This window comes from Notolabrus celidotus, chromosome 23 (genome assembly GCF_009762535.1).
Source record: "Notolabrus celidotus isolate fNotCel1 chromosome 23, fNotCel1.pri, whole genome shotgun sequence".
NCBI lineage: Eukaryota > Metazoa > Chordata > Actinopteri > Labriformes > Labridae > Notolabrus > Notolabrus celidotus.
In genome coordinates this window covers 6,225,824-6,251,045 of record NC_048294.1, presented here as the reverse complement: position 1 = coordinate 6,251,045, position 25,222 = coordinate 6,225,824, and the positions used below count along the sequence as shown (strand labels likewise).

General features: G+C 39.8%; 1 protein-coding gene across 1 annotated transcript; it reads left to right on the top strand.

The window, feature by feature from the left end:
- The first annotated feature begins 1,052 nt into the window (after positions 1-1,052).
- LOC117807502 (mucin-2-like) lies at positions 1,053-21,071 on the top strand. The gene is made up of 35 exons (XM_034676820.1): positions 1,053-1,069; positions 7,709-7,952; positions 8,230-8,312; positions 9,405-9,510; positions 9,597-9,670; positions 9,956-10,046; positions 10,172-10,251; positions 10,456-10,651; positions 10,738-10,811; positions 11,138-11,219; positions 11,306-11,385; positions 11,558-11,645; positions 11,732-11,811; positions 11,984-12,068; positions 12,155-12,234; positions 12,842-12,932; positions 13,019-13,098; positions 13,300-13,387; positions 13,474-13,553; positions 13,756-13,843; positions 13,930-14,009; positions 14,182-14,269; positions 14,356-14,435; positions 14,608-14,695; positions 14,782-14,861; positions 15,866-16,013; positions 16,100-16,162; positions 16,263-16,342; positions 16,486-16,563; positions 18,231-18,326; positions 18,410-18,513; positions 18,598-18,706; positions 18,866-19,001; positions 19,085-19,111; positions 20,403-21,071. The coding sequence occupies exons 2-35, from the start codon at positions 7,727-7,729 to the stop codon at positions 20,948-20,950; spliced, it is 3,657 nt and encodes a 1,218-aa protein (XP_034532711.1). The 5' UTR covers positions 1,053-1,069; positions 7,709-7,726; the 3' UTR covers positions 20,951-21,071.
- The last annotated feature ends 4,151 nt before the right edge of the window (positions 21,072-25,222 follow it).

Below are 25,222 nucleotides of genomic sequence, written 5' to 3'. Positions count from 1 at the left end.
GCCCTCTGCCCTCCCTAAGTGACATCTACAGCTCCCGCTGTCTCAGCAGAGCCAGGAACATCCTGAAGGACACCACTCACCCCGGTTTCCACCTCTTTGACCTGTAGACCTCTGGTTCAGAAAGGTCCTGCTACAGGCGCCTCTCCGTCAGGATCAGATTCTGGATCAGATTCAGAGGGTTGAAGTAACGCGGGTCTGTGAGCAGCCGTGTATATTCAGCCAACATGTAAACATTAGATCAACGTGCAGGAGAGCCGAGGCCACATCCACTTCCTGAGGGGGCGTGGTCAGAGAGAAAACAGACTGTTCTGAGCAGGGCTGAAGAAGAGTGTTTTTCAGGCATGCCAAAATCTGATTTCAAAGTGGTTTTTTTTAGCATAAACTTTAAAGACATGTATTGGGGACCTCTTAGACCAATATATATTGATGAAAAAAGCATAATATGTCACCTTTAAAGGAGCTGCTTTCCCAAATCTCATTCGTACTATATACAATGACAATAAAGGCTTTCAATTCAATTCAATTCAATTCAATAATAACAACCCTTTGACTCAAAAAGACATAACACATGTAAGAAAATAAGATTGGCTGAAACAAAAAAACAAAATAAAAAGCAGATTATTGTGGATTATTAATTGCGTCAAAAACCCAGCAGAGATCAAGTACCTTTAAAAATCTCTTCTGTTTGCCATTCTTTAAACAATCACAGCACCACAGCCCTGCTATGAACTCTATCTTTTATTTTCATTTTATTTGACCAGGTAAAAATGTTTAAGAACCTCATTTACAAACATGACCTGAACAGCATCACAGCATCACAGCCCTGCTATGATCTCTATCCAAGTGCAGAGGGGAGTGAACATCCAACACAAACAGCCTTACAGATGAGTGTTGCGTAAGAACCAATTACAGTAAACAGTGTCAAAGCTTTCCCAGGGGCGTGTGCAGAAAAGTGTCGGGATCATTTTGGCTGAAATGAAACTAAAACCTTTCATGGATTATAGATAAGGAAGAAACAGGAAATGAACGTCAGACCACACAGAGGAGCGTCAAAGAGACAGAGCATAAGGTAAGCTGCTCTGATTCTGTTGTTAGCATTATGTTAGAGCTGACTCGACTTGAAATACAACATTACACAAAAAAGTAGTTACACTTAGTCGATTTAAATTGCATTCGCTTGGAAAAGGAAATAAAACAACTGGATGTTGAAGATATTACATATTTGAAGAAAGTTTTGCTGGCTGAGACACATGTTTAAAGAAATATTAAGTAAAGATGTTTTAAATAAAGCATAATTTGCTCAAACTGTGTGATTGGAGCTTCGTGATCAGTGTAGTCTAGAGTCCAGGTTGTATAACACGGCTCAGCTGAATGGCTGACCTTGCAAACCAGTGAGAGTGCCAGAGAGTAAATACACGTGCATGCAAATAATTAAACCACAGGTATCAGGGTGTGTTCATCAACACACACAGCAGAATTTTTATTTTTAACCCTCCTGTTAGGTTCGTTTCTCAGGAACAGCAATAATGTTCCAGGGTCAACTTGACCCGGGGCATATTTAATTACCCAAAAGTGTCAGAACCCAAAATATTTCCAACACAATTCTTTTTTTAAATCTCATTTTTAACTCCATTACTAACCATTTAAATCAATATTTAGTACAATGGTGTTCTTTAATTGTCACAGATCATGGTTCAATGAGGATAAATCACTCTTTTTTCATGTGTGTGTTAGTTATCGGGGTGAAATATGTAGGGGGGGTTGCAAATATATTAAATGAACCATTTTTATTTTATATGTTCATATACACTAATTAAGCCATGCAGAAGAAGTTTCATACCAAAAAAAATACTTTTACTTTTTTTTTTTTTTTTTTACTTTGAAATGGGTCATTATGACCGGGAACATAACAGGAGGGTTAAACAATATCTTTATTGACTTTTCCATGTACATTGTGCATTACACAGACATATATATTATTTTGTACAATGCAAAAGTCATTTTTGTTATTTTCTCCCAAACAAACAAAACACTCCGTCCCACCCACATTCATCTCTCTCTCAAAGTCTGTTAAGCACACAAGGCAGAATCTCTATTACATTTAAAGGTACCTTGAATAAATTAAAATATACATCCACATATACAGAAATTTAAGTTACACCAGTTCTCAGTATCTTCATCCTTTTTTCTGGGATCTACCACAAGTCTGTATATGTATCTCATTCTGGGTTTTCAGCCTGTAAAAGCCCTCCTCCAATACCTCCACTTTTAATGTAATCATGAAATGGTTTCAAGATTCCCTCATAAACTGTTAATTTGTTTTTCAAGGTATACGTTATTCTCTCCCTTGACATACATTGTGCCATATTTCTAATCCAAGCACCGGTTGTAGGTGCACAGCAGAATTAAGGTGTGTGTAAAAACAGGTCTGCACACACACACCTGGAAAACAATAGGTCAGGCAGTTTAAAGTTTAAAGGCTATGATGCAGCTGTCAGAGTGAAAGAAATAGTTCTGTTTCCTTGTTTGCTGATTCATCAATCTGCTCAAGATTCTGTTCAATCATTCATTAGAACTGATGAGAAGCAACTCTTGTTTAAAGGTGACATATCATGCAAAATTGACTTTTTAATGGTTCTTTACCTGAAATATGTTTCCCTGGCATGTCTACAAACCCCCCAAGAATGAAAAAAATCCATTCTGCCCCTGTTTTGATTTCTCCACCTTTCTGTAAATGTGTGTGAAACGAGCCGTTTCAGACTTCCGTGTTTTTGTTACGTAACAACAATATCCGGTCTGTCACGGAGTCAGAGCTCGGAGCTTGTTCAGCCCATAGACTGTATAAAACAATACTGAATCCCCTCCTCCGTTTTTCATTCCCTGCACACATGTGTGCTAACAAGGAGCTAAGGAGGGAGGCATGCTAGTTGTAGGCTGTCTTAATAAACACAAAGGTCGGTTTTACTCCCCACGTCTGCAGATTTGAAGATCTAGTGGATGATTTTTATTTATCATGGATAAGTGCTAGCGCTAGTTAGCATAGCTACATAGCTACATGTCGTAGCTGTGGGTGTGTACCAAGACACACGTCGACATACTGACAAATAAAACAACAAGAAACACTAAATCTGTGACCAATCCTTCAGAAAGGTCCTGCTGCCTTTCTGGTAGAGGTCGGTTTTACTCCCCACGTCTGCAGATTTGAAGATCTAGTGGATGATTTTTATTTATCATGGATAAGTGCTAGCGCTAGTTAGCATAGCCACATAGCTACATGTTCGTAGCTGTGTACCAAGACACACGTCTACATAGTGATAAATAAAACAACAAGAAACACTAAATCTATGACCAATCGTTCAGATAGGTCCTGCTACAGGCGCCTCTCCGTCAGGATCAGATTCAGAGGGTTGAAGTAACGCGATCTCTGAGCAGCCGTGTATATTCAGCCAACATGTAAACATTAGATCAACGTGCTGGAGAGCCGAGGCACATCCACTTCCGGAGGGGGCGTGGTCAGAGGGAAAACAGAGTGTTCTGATGAGGAATGAAGAAGAGGACTTTTCAGGCAGACCAAAATCTGATTTCAAAGTGTTTTTTTGAGCATAAACTTTAAAGACATGTTTGGGGACCTCTTAGACCAATATATATTGATGAAAAAAGCGTGATATGTCACCTTTAAAGACAGATAAAGATTATTAATAGGGCTTACCTTAACCATTAATGTTTTTAAATCCGCTCTAAAATCTGACTGCTAGATATTGATAAATATTCCAATTTCTACAAACTGGCAGTGGTGGACATTAACAAAGTAAGTCACTTGAGTATCTGTACTTTACTTGAGTATTATTTTTTGGAGATACTTATTACTTTAACTCCACCACATTCAGAAGACAGTTATTGTATTTTTGACTCCACTACATTTCTATCAGTGCTCTACTTACTCACTACTTTTGCTTTGAAGTCAGCTCATGAATTTCCTTCTCTTTTCTGAAATCTGATCCCTAAGACAGTAAAATGTGTTTGTGTAGTTCTGTTTGTCTCAGTGGTTTAGTCGTACCTGTATATCATGCGTCTCAAAGGTTGAACGTGGAGCAAACACAGAGCATGTTTCACTCAGATCAGGAAGTTCATGTAGAGGTGGTAATGATGGCTATAATGCTTTTATTGTTTTATTATCCTGTGTTTGAATTGTTTTATGCCTGCGTTGTTTGCCTATTTATGTACAGCAATCTGGAGCGGCTGTGGTTGTTTTTACAGTGCTCTATAAATAAAGTTGAGTTGAGTTGAGTTGGGAGCTCATATTACTTTTGTGTTTGTGAAGGGAGAAATCTTGGGAGTTTATCAAAGAGAAATGTGCCGTTCAAAAGCCCAATGGTGTTGTTACTGTTCAATCATGCTGGCAGCGGGAAGCAAGAAGACACTGCGGCAGCTTAACTAAGATGTGTCAAAAGGGACAAAATAGCAAAGGGTTAGAAAATAACATGTTAAATTCTGAGCTTCATCGCAACCTTATTTATGTGTGACAGACGTTTTTATTTATTCATGTTTATTTAAGTTGATTTTAAATAATGTGATGCTCTGCACACTCGAGCAAGCTTATTCAGCACGGAAAGTTGTGCTTTTAAATATTACAATAAAGAAATTATATATTTAAAGAAAACTCATAGTTTTTGTTTTTATTTTAAGTGACTGAGCTACACAAAAACTGCACTCTCTGAGCTTAACTCAACTCATTTTTATTTATAAAGCACCTTTCATACAAGCACGCAGCCCAAAGGCCTTCACAAAAGAAGAAAGACAGAAAACAACAGCAATAGGTAAAATCAGAAGAGGCTAAAACCAGTTAGAGGAAAGTTATAAGAAGTACTTGAAAATGAAAATGAAATAAATATATTTCAATACAATCAGATAAGTATCAGTAAAATAAAATAGAATAAAATCAAAATGATGCTAAAACAGTGGTAATAATGGTAATAAGGCAGTCCAGGGCTAGAACAAATTAAAAAAGGTAAGTCCTAAGTTTAATATTAAAAACACCCAGAACAATAAACCTACTGTTCTACATTACTTCATTCTGGAAAAGCTACTACATCTTTTTTATCCTGCAAAAATGTGAAAACACTACGAGTGATTGGCTCTGAAAAAAAGATACAAATATAGTCCATACATTGACGTGATGTTAAATAAAACAATGTTTTGCATTAGTCCAACTAAAACTGAACTTTTCAAATACATCTAAGCATGTAATCCAACTAGCACACCTACTTAATGCTGTAAGGGATCCACTGTCTCTTGCATGTACACTCCTCAATCTGACCCGAGTTGAACTAAGTGTTCTGTGCATGCTCCATAGTTTGCAGGCAGGGCTTTGACTCAGAAGTCAAATGGCAAAAATGCGTAGAAGGAAGCCGGGAAATCTCAACAGAAGAATAAGTATGAAAGCAAACAAGACAAAGCTGTCATATTGAACATACCAAAGGCAGAGGTGTCTGTTTTTTCAACAGACACCCAGTTTGCCTTTTGCTAGCTTGTTTTGGTATGTGACGACATAGGTCAACAGGGCAAAAGTCTGATAGTAACTAGCTGAAAGGGGCGTACTGAGATAAGGTGTACTGAGACAAGGTGCACTGAGGCATTGTACCACTTAACTGAACTGTGCTTATTAATGTGCTGAGTGTTCAGGGACAGTAAAGACAGTTGCAATATAATCAGCCACATTACAAAAAATCTAAACTTGACCAGACAAGTCCAGATATAAATCTTATTCTGAGATATCAGGAATAAAAATAAGGACTAAATTCATTGTAATGAGTAAAAATAAGTTGTTGATGCTATGATACTGTCTCTTTGTTTTCTTTATTTTGTATATATTTATATGTTGTGTGCAAACATTTCACACAAACTGTTTTTCTTTCCATGTGTGTCTGTTTGTAATGTGCAGCAGAAAGTAGTCAGTACCGTAGAACACAGTCTGTACCACTAGAGGGCGACTAATCACTGATTATTCTCTTGCTTTAGATGGAACAGTCAGTCAATAACAGTTTTGTGGGTATATGACAACATGAGAATTTTCTCAGTTTTTAATGATTCTCTGATTTTCTATATAATACATTTTGATTTATCTTCTTGGAAATAAGTCAGTGAATTTGGGTAAAATTAAAAAAGCACAGTATATCCAATCAAGAATATTAACACATTGTACTGTCATGTCAAAAAAAGTGACTACAAATGCCAGAAATAAGCTATTCAGAATAATCCAGATGGAGAAAAAAAAGCTAATTTTTTTATTTTGCTGTTTTTTTTTTTTTTTGATGTTCAGTCCAAAGTGTTGAAAGCAAACGTATAAACAATGACAGTGTAATGCAGAGATGATGACCAACAACCAAAGCAAATATAGAAAAAACAGCATTCACAAAAACAAACAAATAAGAAAGTAAAAAAAATAAATAAAACAAAATAAACAATAATAATAATAATAATAATAATAATAATAATAATACATTTTATTCAAAATAAAAAGTTTCTCACAGACACTTTACACAAAATAAATTATACAATAGATAAGCAAAAAAATTTAAAAAATAGAAGAAAAAAAATCAATCAATTATAGTTTAAAAGCCTTTCTAAATAGGTGGGTTTTGAGTCCGGATTTGAATGTGGTGAGTGAGGGAGAGAGTCTGAGGTGTTGGGGGAGAAAGTTCCAGAGGGTTCGGGGAAGTGACAGAGAAGGCCCTGTCCCCCCAGGTTCGGTGCTTTGGTTTGGTGAGAGGGGTGAGGAGGTTGGAATTGGTGGAGCGGAGGTTGCGGGTGAGATTGTATAGCTGCAGAAGGTCAGGGAGGTAGGAGGGAGCTAGATTATTTTATTTATTTTATTTATTTTATTTATTTTATTTATTTTATTTATTTTATCTATTTTATTTATTTATTTTTGCTTTGCTTATCTATTGTTTAATTTGTTTTGTGTAAAGTTTCTTTGAAAAACTTTTTATGCGCTTTTAGAAATAAACTGTATTATTATTATTATTATTATTATTATTATTATTATTATTATTATTATAAGCAGAAACAAGTATGAATATGGCTTTGTGCTCATATGCTGTTAAAGAGGGGATATTTGCATATATCAACAAATATTAAGTTACAATTTTGGATGTCAATATTACACATGGCTGAAGTTTCAAATTCTCAGGGTAACATGTGTTGATAATTCCAGGATGAAACCACAGGCTGTTATGATTGGCTTCTTCAAATGGTCACACGGGAACTGAACGGAGTTTGCCAGAGATTTTTTTTGTCCATGTCCAAACTTTGCAGGTTGGATTCGAGGTCCAAAACATATGGCCATATAACATGTTTTGTCATCTTATATAGAGAACACGACTTTGGAGCATGTTTTCAGATGCCAGTCTGAATTTGTTGAGCTCTTAACCATGCCCAGCTACTACAAAGCTATCAGACGAACAATATGAAGCCTTGAGATTAGCATAACACCCATCTTTAGATTAAAAAGGGGGGTTCAGACAGCAAATAAAGTTATACAATTAATACATTAATAAAGTAAAGTCTATTCTATTCTGTCATTTCCCAGTAAGCAGCACTAACACATGAGTTATGGTTTGTTATTCAATTATTCTTTTGGATGCATCCATTTCAGTTTTTATGTCATATTGATTGTTTCATTGAAAAACTGTGCCTTCGACCCTCACAGATAATCAAACCAACCAACATGAGCTTCCAGTTTTTCCATCGTGGCTTGTCCGACCGAACGACCTCCCAGGACCTGAGGGTTAACCAGGGGAGGAATGGATGCACGCCGCAGGGATTACATATCCCTCAGGGTACAGCATTCATATTAGGTGCATACAGTCCTCAATTGGCCTTCTTGAGAACACCGATGGACATCAGAGTAGATAGCCCTTTCATGGACCTTTTCCCCCCTCCCGCCATGTCTGGTGAGTGACACAGCTGAATCTGTTCTCTGTTTATTTGACTAATTTACTTTGTTTCCTATTTGCTGTAATGGTACAATGTAGAAAATAACAAGACAACGACAGCAGTCGTGCTTTTTTCTCTACAGAAAGAATGAAACCCATTAAGATAATTGATTGATCACTTTAAACCATGAAACAGTGTAAACTGCATTTGATTTAACAGGCAAACACGCTGCAGATAGACTCCAAAGGTGGTGTAAACTTTGTAAAAAAAACGTTGACATTCTTTCATTTTCAGAGCCCCCCTTACAGAACCCGAGGATAACTGAATTGGATGACACTTATCAACGGGCGATCAGACCAAGAAACAATAATCAAGAGGTATATTCATGCTGACAGACCCTGCTAAGATGGTATAATGGAATTCAAAGCTTGATCCAAAAAGGCAACTAGACTTGGTTTGATTCTTGACGATGTTTCACATCTCCTCCAAAAGGCTTCTTCAGTTCTGACCAGACTAGGTTAGAGCTTGAAAATATAAGCCTTTAACAGTCCTGGGTGTGTTCAGGTAGTCATAAAGGGTTCTAAGTAGGGTTGTTACCCCAGTTCCTGACAGTTGTTAGCTTACCTCCTGACAATCATTCAGGACTTTCCTGACAGTCGTTAGCCTAGTTCCTGACAGTCCTTAGCGATCACCCTACAGTCGTTTAGGACTTTCCTAGAAGTCATTAGCTTACGTCCAGACAGTTGTTAAGGACTTTCCTCACAGTCGTTAGCTTACCTCCTTACCCCTGGCCTCCATACACCCAACCCCCAAGCTAGTGGTGAGCCCACAGTTGTCCTTCTGGGCTCAGCTGACCAATTGCCATCCATTGGATTAAGGGGATGCCCCTGTGTCCCTTTTCCTAGGGAGGTAGCTCTCTACCCCTTTGGCTGTTTCATTGAGGTTTCTAGAATCGCTCCTAGTCTGGCCCTTCCACCCGGTACCAATTTGCCAAGGGAGACCTTCCCAGGGGCTAATGCCCCCACCAATACAGCTCCAGGGCTCACAGGGACACACAAACCCCTCCTGGAAAACTCCCTTTAGAGGTCTTCCAGGCACATCCAACTTGGAAAATGTTCTCTCCTGTAAGGGGTCCCTGGTCCCAAAAAGTTTGAGAAGCCCTGCCTTATGGGAGGGAAGAATGAAAGCGATGCCACTGGCTCGAAGATGGTGAAGGAGAAAGTACCTGTTAAGTTCAGCCAGTTGTGATAACCCAATAGTATTTTTGCAGTCCATCATTTCCCCATAGCTCGCAGCAGTATGAAGCTCTTTTTGCCCTCCAGAGAGGAAGGTTCCATATGCATGTGATGTCACATGAAACTTATGAATAGATTAAAAAAAACAGATTGACTTAATATGTCAGTTCATGTTCATTCGTACAAAGTAGAAGTTGAAACCAGTGAAGTCTTTCTTTTACTTCTGTTGGACAGAATGGTTTTCCAAACATGGTCACACCAGTGACTCCACTAGTGACCCCACCATCCCCAACGGATCCTGCAGCCAGAGAAGCTGAACTACAGCAGATGATCCAACCATGTATGCATTTCAGTCATAGTTCATCCATAACAGGAAACAAAAGTAATGAGTTGAATTTAAAAGTGTTTCATGCTCTTTCCTTACAGTCGGTGGCTATGTGCAACTGGAATCAAACTCAGACGGAGATACTGGAGCCCTTGCCATCGCCAGTGCTGCACAGGTAGAAACTTCTGACTGGTTAAAGCATCATGTACTCTGATGCATGTACAGAGTTCAAATGAATGCTGGTAACATAGTTCTTGTATCACTTTACTAACAGAAAGAGAAACTGTACATTTTCATTAGTTTTATCTAGCAAGATTCAAATGCCGGTAACATTGCGTATGGTTAGCATGAAGTTAACATAGTTTGATGATGACACCCGAGTGATATTGAATGTTTGCAAAAATTGTCCAAGTTTCTATATAACTAATCTGTGAATACTTCCCTTCCACTTTTCTGTCAGCCTCCCTGGATGTTTTCAGAAACACCCTTTATTGGCAACCAAACAAGTCCTGTCATCCCAGAGGTCAACACGGAGGCGTCAAACCAAACAAGTATGCTCAACAACTCTACATCATTCATATCAGAGTATGAACGGGTGAAAGGGGACAGAGCAGAAGTGAAGTGTTACATATACAAAGGAGCTTAGTTTGACAGTGGCCATCTTCTTTCTTTGCAGTGTTTCAAACCCCATCGCAGGTTTTTGAGAGCGACACCAGAGGTCGTCAAGCGCTTGATTTTGTGGATGGAGCACATCAGGTACTGCAGATTTTCTGCTAGCTAACATGTCCTGCTGGAGAGAAAATCCAGTTTTATTCCTCTGCTTGACCTAAAATATAAGCATTCCAAAAACAGCACTTCCATGAAGGAAGAGCATCAGAACAGGTTCAAGTGACAAATAAATGAGACTGACTATAGATGTCGCTAAGATTAAGTTTTCACTATGTTACCTCTGTTGGACAGAATGGTTTCCCAAACCACTTCATACCAATGAATCCACCAACCTTTCCACCAATGAATCCACCAACTGTTCCACCAATGAATCCACCAACTGTTCCACCAATGAATCCACCAACTGTTCCACCAATGAATCCACCAACTGTTCCACCAATGGATCCTGCAGCCAGAGAAGATGGAGTACAGCAGATCATCCAAACATGTATGCATTTCAGTCATAGTTCATCCATAACAGGAAACAAAAGTAATCAGTTATGTTTAACAGTGAATCATGCTCTTTCCTTGCAGTCAGTGGCAATCTGCAACTGGGATCAAACTCAGACAGAGATACTGAAGCCCTTGATATCTCCAGTGCCGCACAGGTAGAAACTTCTGACTGTACATTAGAGTGCATGATGCTTTTAATCAGATTTCAAATGTATTCTTTACACATTTTGATGACATAGTTCTTGAATCACTTTACTAAAAAAAGGACATTTTCATTGGTTAGCACTGAAATATAAAAAAAATTCCAGTAACATTGCTTATGGTTAGCATGAAGCTAATATAGTTTGATGATGTGTTCAACAGACATACTAGCTCCCAATAATCCATGGTTAATAGACCTAAGTGATATTGAAAGTTTGCACAAATTGGCCAAGTTTTTATATAACTAATCTGTGAATACATACTTCCACTTTTCTGTCAGCCTCTCCAGACGTCACCACTTTTTGGCAACCAAACAAATCCTGTAACCCCAGAGGTCAAAGTGGAGGAGACAAACCAAACATGTATGTTTCTTAACTCTATATCATTCGTAACAGAGTATGAACAGGACAGAACTTGGTTTGACAGTGGCCATGTTCTTTCTTTGCAGTGTTTCAAACCCCAACGCAAGTTTTTAGGACAGACACCAGAGTTCGTCGAGAGCTTGATTTCTCGGCTGGGGCACAACAGGTACTGCAGATTTTCTGTTGCACAACATGTCCTACTGGAGAGAAAGTCCAGTTGTATTCCACTGCTTGACCTTGACGTAACTTCCACACAAATAAATATTCAATGTCCGCAAAAATTGGCTAAGATTTCATTGAAAGTATCTGTGAATACTTCTCTTCTATTTTTCTGTCAGCCTCTCCAGACGTCAGCAAGACCAATTATTGCCAACCAAACAAATCCTGCAACACCAGAGGTCAAAGTAAAGGAGAGAAACCAAACATGTATGCTCACCAGCTCTACATCATTCATAACATAGTCTAAACGGGACAGAGCTGAGTTTGACTGTGGCCATGTTCTTTCTTTGCAGTGTTTCAAACCCAACCGCAAGCTTTTGGTACCGACACCAGAGTTCGTCAAAAGCTTGATTTCTCGGCTGGAGCACAACAGGTACTGTAGATTTTCTGTTGGCTAACATGTCCTACTGGAGAGAAAGTCCAGTTGTATTCCACTGCTTGACCTTGACGTAACTTCCACACAAATAAATATTCAATGTCCGCAAAAACTGGCTAAGATTTCATGGAAAGAATCTGTGAATACTTCTCTTCCATTTTTCTGTCAGCCTCTCCAGGCTGCAGCAACAACGATTTTTGGAAACCAAAATCCTGCAACCCCTGAGGTCAAAGTGGAGGAGACAAACCAAACATGTATGTCTCACAACTCTACATTACTCATAACAGAGTATGAATGGGGCAGAGCTTAGTTTGACTGTTGTCATGTTCTTTCTTTGCAGTGTTTCAAACCCCAACAATGTCATTTGGGACCAACACAGGAGCTTGTCGAGGGTTTACTTTCTCCAATGGGGCACAACAGGTACTGCAGATTTTCTGTTGGCTAACATGTTTAACACAGCAGGATATTTTATTCAATATTAAATATTAACATCCTTTACACAAAAAGAGCTAATGCCTGGTGAGGTGTCCATGATTGGAACCAAAAAGCAGTCCAGCCAGGACAACTCACAGGGCATTGACATCCTTGCACTAAGATTACTTCCCATAGAGAAAAAAATATTAGCATTACATAATTTTCTTCAGGGTTGTTCCCTTCTCCAGTAAATTGAGTAGATCCGAGCTGAGACTTGAAAAAAGGAGATGGTTGCATACTTTCTCTTGTGTTGTGTAACCATTCTACATGGTGCTAATATTCACTTTTGGCACCAGCATGCCTTTAATTCTGGAAATGATATCAAAGTATTTGGTGTAGCACAGCACATACCTGTGATAATGAGCACCAGCAAATACTGAAAACCAGAAAAAAACATAAAACTAACTGTTGGTTAGCAGGCTACGCTACAGAGATTAATGAAGCTAGGTTTTGGCTAGCAGAAAATTATGAGGGAAATATTGAATGTTTGCAAAACTTGGCCTAGTTTTCATGTAACTAATCTGTGAATACTTCTCTTCCACTTCTCTGTCAGCCACCCTCGACGTTTTCAACAACACCCTTATCTGGCAACCAAGCAAGTCCTGCAACCCCAGAGGTCAAAGTAAAGGAGACAAAACAAACGTGTATGTTTCACAACTCTACAACTTTAATAATGGAGTCTGAACGGGACAGAGCTAAGTTTGACAGTGGCCATGTTCTTTCTTTGCAGTGTTTCAAACTCCAACGACGTCATTTGGGACCAACACCAGAGATGGTCAAGGGTTTGATTTCTCCACTGGGGCACAACAGGTACTGCAGATTTTCTGTTGGCTAACATGTCCTACTGGAGAGAAAATCCAGTTGTATTCCGCTGCTTGACCTTGACATTTTTCTCTTATCCCTTTTCTTGCACCATAACTTCCACACAAATAAATGTTGAATGTTTGCAAAAAATTGGACAAGATTTCCAGTAAAGAATCTGTGAATACTTCTCTTCCCTTTTTCTGTCAGCCTCTCCAGATGTCAGCAAGACCACTTTTTGGCAACAAAACAAATCCTACAACACCAGAGGTCAAAGTGGAGGAGACAAACCAAACATGTATGTTCAACAGCTCTACATCATTAATAATGGAGTCTGAACGGGACAGAGCTAAGTTTGACAGTGGCCATGTTCTTTCTTTGCAGTGTTTCAAACTCCAACGACGTCATTTGGGACCAACACCAGAGATGGTCAAGGGTTTGATTTCTCCACTGGAGCACAACAGGTACTGCAGATTTTCTGTTGGCTAACATGTCCTACTGGAGAGAAAATCCTGTTCTTTTTCCGCTGCTTGACCTTGACATTTTTCTCTTATCCCTTTTCTTGCACCATAACTTCCACACAAATACATGTTAAATGTTTGCACAAAAATTGGCCAAGATTTCCAGTAAAGAATCTGTCAATACTTCTCTTCCATTTTGTGTCAGCCTCTCCAGACGTCAGCAAGATCACTTTTTGGCAACCAAACAAATCCTGCAACACCAGAGGTCAAAGTAAAGGAGACAAACCAAACATGTATGTTTCACAGCTCTACATCATTCATAACATAGTCTAAACGGGACAGAGCTGAGTTTGACTGTGGCCATGTTCTTTCTTTGCAGTGTTTCAAACTCAAACGCAGGTTTTTGGGACCGACACCAGAGTTCGTCAAGAGCTTGATTTCTCGGCTGGAGCACAACAGGTACTGTAGATTTTCTGTTGGCTAACATGTCCTACTGGAGAGAAAGTCCAGTTGTATTCCACTGCTTGACCTTGACGTAACTTCCACACAAATAAATATTCAATGTCCGCAAAAATTGGCTAAGATTTCATGGAAAGAATCTGTGAATACTTCTCTTCTATTTTTCTGTCAGCCTCTCCAGACGTCAGCAAGATCACTTTTTGGCAACCAAACAAATCCTGCAACCCCAAAGGTCAAAGTAAAGGAGACAAACCAAACATGTATGCTCCACAACTCTACATTATTCATAACAGAGTCTGAACGGGACAGAGCTTGGTTTGACTGTGGCCATGTTCTTTCTTCGCAGTGTTTCAAACTCAAACGCAAGTTTTTGGGACCGACACCAGAGTTCGTCAAGAGCTTGATTTCTCGGCTGGAGCACAACAGGTACTGTAGATTTTCTGTTGGCTAACATGTCCTACTGGAGAGAAAGTCCAGTTGTATTCCACTGCTTGACCTTGACGTAACTTCCACACAAATAAATATTCAATGTCCGCAAAAATTGGCTAAGATTTCATGGAAAGAATCTGTGAATACTTCTCTTCTATTTTTCTGTCAGCCTCTCCAGACGTCAGCAAGACCAATTATTGCCAACCAAACAAATCCTGCAACCCCAAAGGTCAAAGTAAAGGAGACAAACCAAACATGTATGCTCCACAACTCTACATTATTCATAACAGAGTCTGAACGGGACAGAGCTTGGTTTGACTGTGGCCATGTTCTTTCTTCGCAGTGTTTGAAACCCCAATGACGTCATTTGGGACCAACACCGGAGCTTTTGGAGGGTTTACTTTCTCCACTCCAACACAACAGGTACTGTAGATTTTCTGTTAGCTAACATGTCCTACTGGAGAGAAAATCCAGTTGTATTACTCTGCTTGACCCAAAATATGAGCAGTCCAAAAAACAGCACTCCCATGAAGGAAGAGCATCACAACAGGTTCAAGTGACAAAAAAATTACACTAACTTTAGATGTCGCTTGAATTAAGTCTTCATTGCCATCCCTCTTTTTTGTATTCTATGAAAACTTAAAGTGTAAAAAAAGATGGACGACATGTTTCCACCTCATCCTGTTGTGCAAAAAGTGAGACCAAAATACTCCTTCAAAAGATGCTGCATTGATGATCTCTTCCATAAACATATTTGATTTATCGTTTTACAGCAAAGAGCCAGGACTGCACTGCCCATAAGGAAAGTGATTTTTTTGTTGATTTGAAGACAACACTCAGGGTTTTGGAAAGTTCCATGACTCTTGTGTCAGATTTTACTCTCACTGTCCCTCCTATAATCTGCTTATCAGGCTTGACACAGAGCAGGAGGAGAGGCATTTGTTGACAGCTGTCAATCATGAAGTCTCATTCCCTCTTTTTATTTTCAAATAATCAAATCAAAACTTTACTTCTCAGAAATATTTTCACCTAGGGTTAAATGCTCAAAGTTGGAACTTGCTATATTGATCCATACCCATGTTTGGGAAAATGTAGGTGGCTTCTATTTTTATTTCAAAGTTCATCCCCTGTCCTATCTATTAACATGGAGGAGGTTGTCCTTGTAAACTATACTGTAGCCAGGCACCAGTGGGCCCTCATAGTAGTTTTAAGGCTTTACTTATGGGGGCCTGAAATGTCGTCCATCTTCCTACATGGACTATGAATGAATTAAGATGTGAAAGGATATTTTGTGGCAAAAAATAAGTAATGGAATTCACAGATTAAGGTTTAATTGATGGATGTAATTTTCCTTTTTGAGACAATAATTCATAGAAACAGGAAGTTGAGACAACTGAAGTTTTTTTTTTTTTACCTCTGTTGAACAGAATGGGTTTTCGAACAACTCCCAGCCAACGGTTCCACCAGTAACTCCACGAACGGTTCCACGAACGGTTCCACAAACGGTTCCACAAACGGTTCAACCAACGGTTCCTGCATCCAGAGAAGCTGAAGTACAGCAGATGAATCGAACATGTATGCATTTCAGTTATAGTTCATCCGTAACAGGAAACAAAAGTGATGAGTTATATTTAACAGTTAATCATGCTCTTTCCTTGCAGTCAGTGGCAATCTGCGACTAGGATCAAACTCAGACAGACATACTGGGGCGACAAACCAAACATGTAAGCTGAACAGCTCTACATAATTCATTACAGAGCAGAAGTCATGTGTTACATATACAAAGGAGGTTGGTTTGACAGTGGCCATGTTCTTTCTTTGCAGTGTTTCGAACCCCAACGCAAGCTCTTGGTAGCGACACCAGAGCTTGTCAAGCCCGTGATTTCTCCACAGGAGAAAAACAGGTACTGCAGATTTCCTCTTAGCTAACATGTCTTTCCCAGTCTTTACCCTTTGAATCATTTTGGTCAATTTCCCATTGCGTTTATCGTCATCTATCATTATACCATATATGGTCTAGCTTGCACTGAGTGTTTTCATCTTGTAGTTGAAAAAGTGGAATATTCCAACCAACACAGCTCAGGAAATGACGAAGAAAGAGAGGGATGAACACAGCCAAGCAAAGGTATTACACTACGCTAAAACTAGCGATGGGGTTCAATGGATGCCCTGGTCGGCCATTTTCCTTTTATGTCATGCTCAGATGCTTTGTCACATTGCAGTGTTACAGATCATTGACCTACAACTGAAAAGCTAATAAACAGATACAGCCTGGAGGAATATGTGGCTAAATTTCAAGTAACAAGAGCATTAACAACCTGTTAGCTACTAGCAGCCTTAGGCTAACGTTAGCCTTCAACCAACCTTTAACGAATATAACTATCTGTAATGGCGGAGAGCTAGAGATGTGAAGTACGCGAACAAGTCAGTCTTTTGAACAACTCTTTTAAGTGAACGATGAGAACCGATTCGCAGTTGCGAGCCGTTTATTTGGGAGACGTTTTATATGCAGATTGCCCACGCTGCCTTCACGTGTCACCTGCGTGTTCACACTTATTGTCTACACTTTGTTATTGTTTACATTGTCTTGATGTGGATCCGAGTCAAGGAGCTGAGCTCCTGTTTGTAAAGTAGTTCAGGTGTAGAAACACTAGGTGGGGTAGTACAATTTTGCATTCACATTTTTATAATGTCCTCATTTCTATTCTAGTTGTATTTATATTTTTTATATACATATATATTTATTCTTATTTCTTATTTTTATATTTTTTTCTGTATTGTTAAAATTAAAAACAGTAAAGTTGTTTTGCATGGAAGTTATCTGTAGCCTGGTAGTTTTTAATAGTGCCACAAAGTTTTTTGGGTGAGGGAAAATTCCAAATAGTGTTCTCAGTGTCAAAGCATGGGGATATGACACCATCTTATCAATGTTTACAAATGAAATTATAATCAATATTTTAGGATAATTCCCACCAATAGAGTATATATATTGGTGAGATGTGTAAGTTTGAATTATTCTGATCCAAATCTTATTTTATAACTACTACAAGTGATTGTTTCCTTGATAAAAATGAGTTACCCCAGGTTGACTTCTACAAAATTAATAAATATAACAATGAGCCAAAGAGCCAGTCTTTTGAACGGCTCTTTGAAAGGAACGGCTCCTCAAGATCCAGTTCCCTTCAAAGAGCCATAAATCCCATCTCTAATACCAAGGCTAAATGATGCGGTAGGATCGAAAATGTAAACATCCCTGTTGTTCAGCCTGCCGCATTATCATACTAACTGAAACTTCCGTTTTAGCCACATTGTTTTGATGCTAACGGAACCTAACTGTTGTACTTCTCTGTACAACGGTCTATGGTGACAACAAGCTGAAGCAAAATGTGCCGGAAGTCTTTCTCGCTGATTTATTTGACATGACGTGTGATCAGTTTGACTCATGGTGTTGTCCACGATAGTGAAAGTTAATAACTGTTGTCAAGGTTTTTGACCAATCAGATTTAAGCATCCTACACAGCCGGAAGATCAGTAAGAAAGCCGGGTAGTATTGAGAGTTAGCATGCGTACACACTGAATGAAAACGTGAACGTGAAACGTTAACGTGTTAGCTGGTCAGACGTTAGCTTGCTTACAACAGCATTTTACCCAAAGCACCACCGTGACTAATAAGGTGCCAATGTAAATCATAGTTTTGTGAAACTCTGGGTTGTTTATTGGTTCTTTCAGCTAAGATACCACTGTACCTGTGTGTGCACATGCAAACTGAATATGTTTTTGTCTGTGTTCAAGGCAAAGCAAGATAAGATAAGAGCTGATTTGCAGTTGAGGATTCAGACGACAGAACAAAAGATGGCCGAGATCAAATCCTCTGAAAAAGCCTGCAAGGTCAGCTATAGCACATTTTTTATTTCAGGTTTTGGTTTTGATTGATGTTGCTTTAAATTGTCACCGTGTTTTTCTCTTTTCAGGGGAGTTTGGATGCTGAATGGGTTGAGATCAACGATGTGTTCTCTGCTGTGCAACGAGTCGTGGACGAGGCTCGACTGAAAGCCCTGAAACCTCTGGAGGAGAGGTCAGTCATGTGTGGATTTGTCGGTCACCAACGCCTTATTTTACTTTCACTGGACATCAACATAGTAACCGATTTCCTGTTCAGGAGGAAGAGAGTGAAGAGGGAAACACAAGACCTGGTCCAGAAACTTCAAAAAGAAATCGACAAACTGAGGAAGACCATTGATGAGCTGGACCAAAACCAAGATCCAGGGGTGAGCCCTAAGAATCTGACATCTGAGCTTTTGACTTACTAAAACCTTTAATCAACCCTTAAATGCCTTTAGTCCAGACGAAAACACTAGAGTGAGGGGAAATGTTTACGATTCCAGACACTGCCTGATCCGTTGAATTAATCAAAGACACACACACAGGTCTCTCATCTCCTGGAACCTCAATCTTGGGAAAGAGAAACTTTGGACACTTCATTCTCCTTCAGTACACTCAGAGCTACAACCTCCAAAATGATCCAAGAGATTCAGGAGAAAGTGGAAAAACTCTCCTCCACCGGTGAGTTTGTTTCTATTCATTGAAATCAGAGACAGTATGAGTCATCATGACGCCTTGTTTTAACAACATTTCTCTTTCCACAGAACTCAAGAGGACTCCCAAGTTTGCAGGTGTGTGACTGATAATGTATTTTCAAATTGAACTTTCCAAACAAGAAGCCCCTAAAATTCAAATCGAGTAATTTGTTGGATGTTTTTGTGCAATTTTTAGTATGATCACTTAGGGGAGTAGAGAAAACAAGATGATTTGAAGCGTGGTCTGTCTTGATACAAAATGCTGATATTGGCCTGACGTTGTTGATTGAATACATTTTAAAAGTTTGTAACAATAAGAAATTACCAATAAGACCATGCTCCAAGCACATAATGATTACATGTGTAACAGGACCCACTGTAGTAAGTAAACAAAAACACATCATTGAGCATCAAAAATGAAACTACAGGATAGTACAGATTTAATAATTGTATCAAAGTAAGTTAAAGGGTTAAAGGGAGGGATGATTAGGGGTCAAGGAAAGGAGGGATGGGTAGGGGCCGAGGTAAGGAGGGATGGGTAGGGTTTGAGAAAAGGAGGTATGAGTCAGGGTCGAGGACGGGAGATAGGTGGGATCAAGGTAAGGAGAGATGAGTAGTGGTCTGGGTAAAGAGGCATGAGTAGGGGTCAAGGTAAGGAGGTATGAGTCAGGGTTGAGGAAAGGTTCGAAGCAAGGATGGAAGGGTAGGGGTTGAGGAAAGTAGGTATGAGTAGGGGCCGAGGAAAGGGTGATGATTAGGGGTCAAGGAAAGGAGGTGTGAGTCGGGGTCAAGAAAGGGACATGGGTGGGTGGGTTCGAGCTAAGCAGAGATGAGTAGTGGTCGGGGTAAAGAGGCATTAGTAGGGGTCAAGGTAAGGAGGGATGAATAGGGGTCGAGTAAAGGGAGATGGGTGGGGTCAAGGTAAGGAGGGATGAGTAGGGGTCAAGGTAAGGAGGGGATCAGTTGGGGTAGAGGTAAAGGGGGATAGGTAGGGAGGGATGAGTAGGGGTCGAGGAAAGGGAGATGGGCGGGGTCAAGGTAAGGAGGGATGAGTAGGGGTCAAGGTAAGGAGGGGATCAGTTGGGGTAGAGGTAAAGGGGGATAGGTAGGGAGGGATGAGTAGGGGTCGAGGAAAGGGAGTTGGGTGGGGTCAAGGTAAGGAGGGATGGGTAGTGGTCGAGGTAAGGAAGGATGGGCAGGAGTAACTCTGAAAAGTGAACCTGAATACATTTATTATTTTACATTGAACGCGTTGATGAAGCTTTGATTCTATGAGTGGATTAAATGACAAGTTTTCATTTGTGAAGGGCGGGAGGTTTTGTTGTTGTTCAAAACATATCACATTGTTTTCACCCTGTCTCTGTTTCTGTTGTATTCACTCTCTCAGTGGATGTAAAGCTCGATCCATCCTCAGCACATCAATGCCTTGATCTCTCCACTGATGGAAAGACAGTGAGAGACGGAGGAAAAAACAACACAGTTCCTGACTGTCCACAAAGGTTTGATATGTTTGGCAGCGTCCTCGGACTCAACAGGTTGACCTCCGGGAAGTCTTACTGGGAAGTCGAGGTCAGAAACAAGTCAGGGTGGGACCTGGGTGTAGCAAGAGTTGACGCAACCCGCAAAGGTAAACTGTCAGTGAACACCAATAACGGTTTCTGGGCTATCGTACATTTTGAAAACAAAATGTATGCAGCCCTGAGCGTCCCACCTGTCTGCCTCGGCGTGAGAGAGAAACCTCAGAAGGTTGGCGTGTTCGTGGATTACGAAGAAGGTCTCGTGTCCTTTTATGACGTGACAAGGAAGTCTCACATCTACTCCTTTACTGAGTGTTCATTCAATGGAGGAATCTTGCCTTATTTCAGTCCACATCTGAAACAAAATGAGATCAACTCTGCTCCTCTGATCATCTCTGCTGTGAATCAGCAGGAGTAGAAGTGCACAGGTCCAACACTTTGAAAATGTACGGAGGCCTAAAATGACCAAATTGAGAATTTATTTTTCCAGTCAAGATAATTAACACTAATACCAATACAATTAATACTTATAATGCTACTACTACAACTACTTATAATATTAAAAAATAAATAAATAAACAAATAACAATAATACTAATAATGAAAATGATTGTTATTTTAAAAATTATAATTACAATAATGGTAATAACAACAATGATACAAATACTGATAAAAAAACTATTATTATTACTAGTAGTAGTAGTATTATATAAAATAATAATAATCATCATAATAAATACAATTAAAATTATGATTTTTTTATTTGTATATAGTTGTATTTTCAAAACAAAGTTACAAAGTGCTTTACAAATAGGAATGAAACTCAAATTTCCTGAAAGCAAATGCGTTGAAATGCTGAAGCTGAAGGCTGAAAGCTGTGAAACACAGCTGAACATATGGTATAGTAGTAGAAGTAGTTGAATTAGTGGACGTAGAAGAAGTAGAAGAAGTGGAAAAAGTGGAAGAAGTGGAAGAAGTGGAAAATGTAGAAGGAGTGGAAAAGTAGAAGTGGAAAATGTAGAAGGAGTGGAAAAAGTAGAAGTGGAAAAAGTAGAAGTGGTAGAAGTAGTAACACCTATAAAACTGCTTGACAAACCAAGGAAATGTCTAACCTGTGTGTGTGTGTTTGTGTGTGTGTGTGTGTGTGTGCATGCGTGTCTCTGTGTGTGTGTGTTTGTGTGTGCATGCGTGCTTGTGTTTATCACTCACTGATGAGGTCATCTGAATCACCTGTGTGTGTGTGTGTGTGTGTGTGTGTGTGTGTGTGTGTGTGTGTATGTGTGTGTGTGCGTGTGTCTTTGTGTCAGTCGGAACTAATGAGGTCATCTGAGTCAGCATTGTCTCCAACTGTCACTAATTGTTGCCATGGTGATAGGACCAGCTGTGTAACTGCTGTGTGACAGTTGATTAAGAATGGGATTCTTGGGGAATTTAGGGTCTACATATGCCCTCACGATGCAATAACCGTAATAGCTATCAGAAAAAGGATCAAACCGTGAGCATCCAAAGACTCTGATGAACACAGTGATGTGTTTTTCATGTCTGTACAGTCAGAAATGTAGTCAGGGCAGCAAGTTAAGTAAGGTGAAACTTTTGCTGCCCTCCAGAAATTTTTAACATTACTGCAGATGGCCGAGCAGAGAGACTTTCTCTGACAGTTGGTGACCTGCTGGCTCAACGGTACAATCTTTGGCTTTGGTTACCTCTTTGACAGAAGCAGGAGAAGACAGGGAACGTTTTGATGTCTTATTTGTGTATGTGGAGTGAAATTTGTGGATTTTCTGGCAATTTTTTCAGAGGCCATGTCCCATTGTTTTCCCAGCCTGCCCACTCTAAGTTTTGAACCTCTCACTCTGCTCACCAGAGTTCCACCCCACACACACCAATGTTAAAGTGAGGGAAGAGCTGAAATTTAATGAATTTTTGAACAGTGAAATCTGTGAAACTGTGAAAGGTATCAAAAAAGTGAAACAAGTGTAGATAGCTGAAAGTCTTGTGAACAGTTTAAAGTTTGAATGGAGTCTATAAGTGAAAGTATGCTGAAGCTATGAGCTGTAGATGTTGAATAAGTTGAAGTGGATTTGAAGATTCCGCCCCATCTGTTTCAATGTTAAAATAAAGTTTAAATAAAGTTGAATAATTCAAAAAGTATAAGGGTTGAATATGTGAAAAGATATAGCCTGAAAGAGGTGAAGGAGTTGAAAAGTTGAACGGTTAAAATCGGTCAAAATTTGAAGGCTGTGAAAGCGGTAACGGAAAGTGGAATAATAAGTTTAAAGTTTAGGAATAACAATATGTTGAAATGCTCAGCATTTCAACATAATAAAAGAGAATTACTAATAGTTTAAGAAAAAAAAATTGCAAAGAGGTGACGACAAAAAGAAGATAAAAAGAGTAAGACTGCCAGTAAATAAAAGATAAAACAATGTTGGATGACTAAAAGCAGCAAAATTAAAGATTAAAACAATTCAACAATCAGAAATATAAAATAATAAAAATAGATCATGCAGTTTTTTCTTAATTTTGTTCCCAAACATGGATAGCTTTTGAAAATTTGAAGCAACTGATTTAAGCTGATAAGTGCTTCATTAACTGCACCATAAAAACCTTCTATGCATCCTTTTAAACACACAAAAACCTTTGATGTCGTTTCTACAAAATACTGTTATAATTTTTACCCAGTCAGATAGCTGACATTTTGCTACAATGTATTGAGTTATCAATTTATCACAAAAGTTCTGAAATGGTTTGTACTGTCTTTGGTGGTGTGTTGAATTTGTAGTTGAAATTGTTGTTTGAATCTACTTAATATATATTTCCTGTAATTTGAGTTATTCATCCACTTTTGTTTCAATCCAAAAGTTCAAAATAAGTCGATCATAGATCATTAAAGTATCTTCATGGTTTCATCGGGTCTCACTTTGAATTATATCCTTTTTAATACATTGTAGGAATTAATTTATGTTCAACATGAAGTATTAACTCTGTCCACTTCCACTTTTTAGCTGTTTACATGTTCACACTCATCTGTTACCCAATAGTTCAACTGGCAGCACTCTCTGTTGTCATCTACTGTATATGTTGTGAAACTCACTGATACCATGAAACTTTGATGCCCTAAATTACGGACAGATGTCTATAAATGGCATTGGTGTGATGATTTTCTGAATAAAAGGAAATTGGTTTGACGTTGTGTTGGTTTTCTTTTGTAACACACATCCTGCAGCACCGCCTCAGCTTGTCCCCAACGGCCTCAGATATCATCAGCCACACCTACAGTATATTGCCTCAATTCTAGCTGGTATTGCTTAACTTGCAACCTGCAGACCCCAGTGGATTAATGTGCACGAAAATGAGTTTTAAATGTTGTTTCAATTAAATCTATAAATTAACAGTAACTTCTGGAGTCACTTTTCTGAATTTTATTTGGACTTCTGCTTCAAAAAGGACAACCAAGTGAGACGTAGCACAAGCCGGTTATGCCATTTGGACAGCAAGGTGGCTTCAGACATCCTCAGCTCAGCCTGGTCAAGCATGAAAGACTGCAGATCTCAGGAGCTAACCAAGCCCTAACCCCAAACCTAGCCCCAACCCTAACCCTGATCCTAACCCTAAACCTAACCCAGCCCTAACACAACTCTAACCCTCATCCCAACCATGATACCAACAGTAACCCAGCCCTAACCCCAACCCTGACCCCAAACCTAACTCAGCCCTAACCCCAACCCAAGCCCTGACCCTAACCCCAACCCTTGCCTTAACACAACTCTAACCCTCGCCCTTACCCTGATCCTAACCTAACCCTGATCCTAACCTAACCATAACCCTGACCCCAACCCTACACTTAACAATAAACCCTAGCCCCTGTTCCCAACCATAACCCAGCCTTTACCCCAACCCTTACCCAACCTAGCCCTAACCCAAACACGACTCTAAACCTCACCCCAACTGTGATCCTAGACCAACCCTAAACCCAGCCCTAACTCTGACCCAACCCTTGTCCAGCCCTAACCCCAACACTGACCCCAAAGCTAACCCAGTGCTAACCCTGACCCACACCCTAAACGTAACAATAAACCCTAGCCCCTCACCCCAACCCTGACCCCAAGCCCAACCCAGCCCTAACCCCAACCCTTACCCTGACACAATTCTTACCCTTACTCAAGCCCTAACCCTGATCCTAACCCAACCCTAACCGTAACCCAGCCCTAACCCAAACACAAGTCTAACCCTCACCCCAACCCTGACGCCAAACCTAACCCAGACCTCAACCCTAAACTTAACAATATACCCTAGCCCCTGACCCCAACCCTGATCCCAACCCTAACCCAGCCCTAACCCTGACCCACACCCTAAACGTAACAATAAACCCTAGCCCCTCACCCCAACCCTGACCCCAAGCCCAACCCAGCCCTAACCCCAACCCTTACCCTAACACAATTATTACCCTTACCCTAAGCCCTAACCCTGATCCTAACCCAACCCTAACCGTAACCCAGCCCTAACCCCAACCCTAACCCAAACACAAATCTAACCCTCACCCCAATCCTGACGCCAAACCTAACCCAGACCTAACCCAGACCTCAACCCTAAACTTAACAATATACCCTAGCCCCTGACCCCAACCCTGATCCCAACCCTATCCCAGCCCTAACCCTAGCCCTGACCCTAACCCTGACCCCAACCCTTA

Coding starts and splice junctions, on each gene's coding strand:
- LOC117807502 (XM_034676820.1), top strand. CDS start 7,727: ATGAGCTTCCAGTTTTTCCATCGTGGCTTGTCCGACCGAACGACCTCC. Junction 12,235..12,841: donor TCTCCAATGGGGCACAACAG/GTACTGCAGATT, acceptor CTTCTCTGTCAG/CCACCCTCGACGTTTTCAAC. Junction 18,327..18,409: donor CCTCTGAAAAAGCCTGCAAG/GTCAGCTATAGC, acceptor TTCTCTTTTCAG/GGGAGTTTGGATGCTGAATG.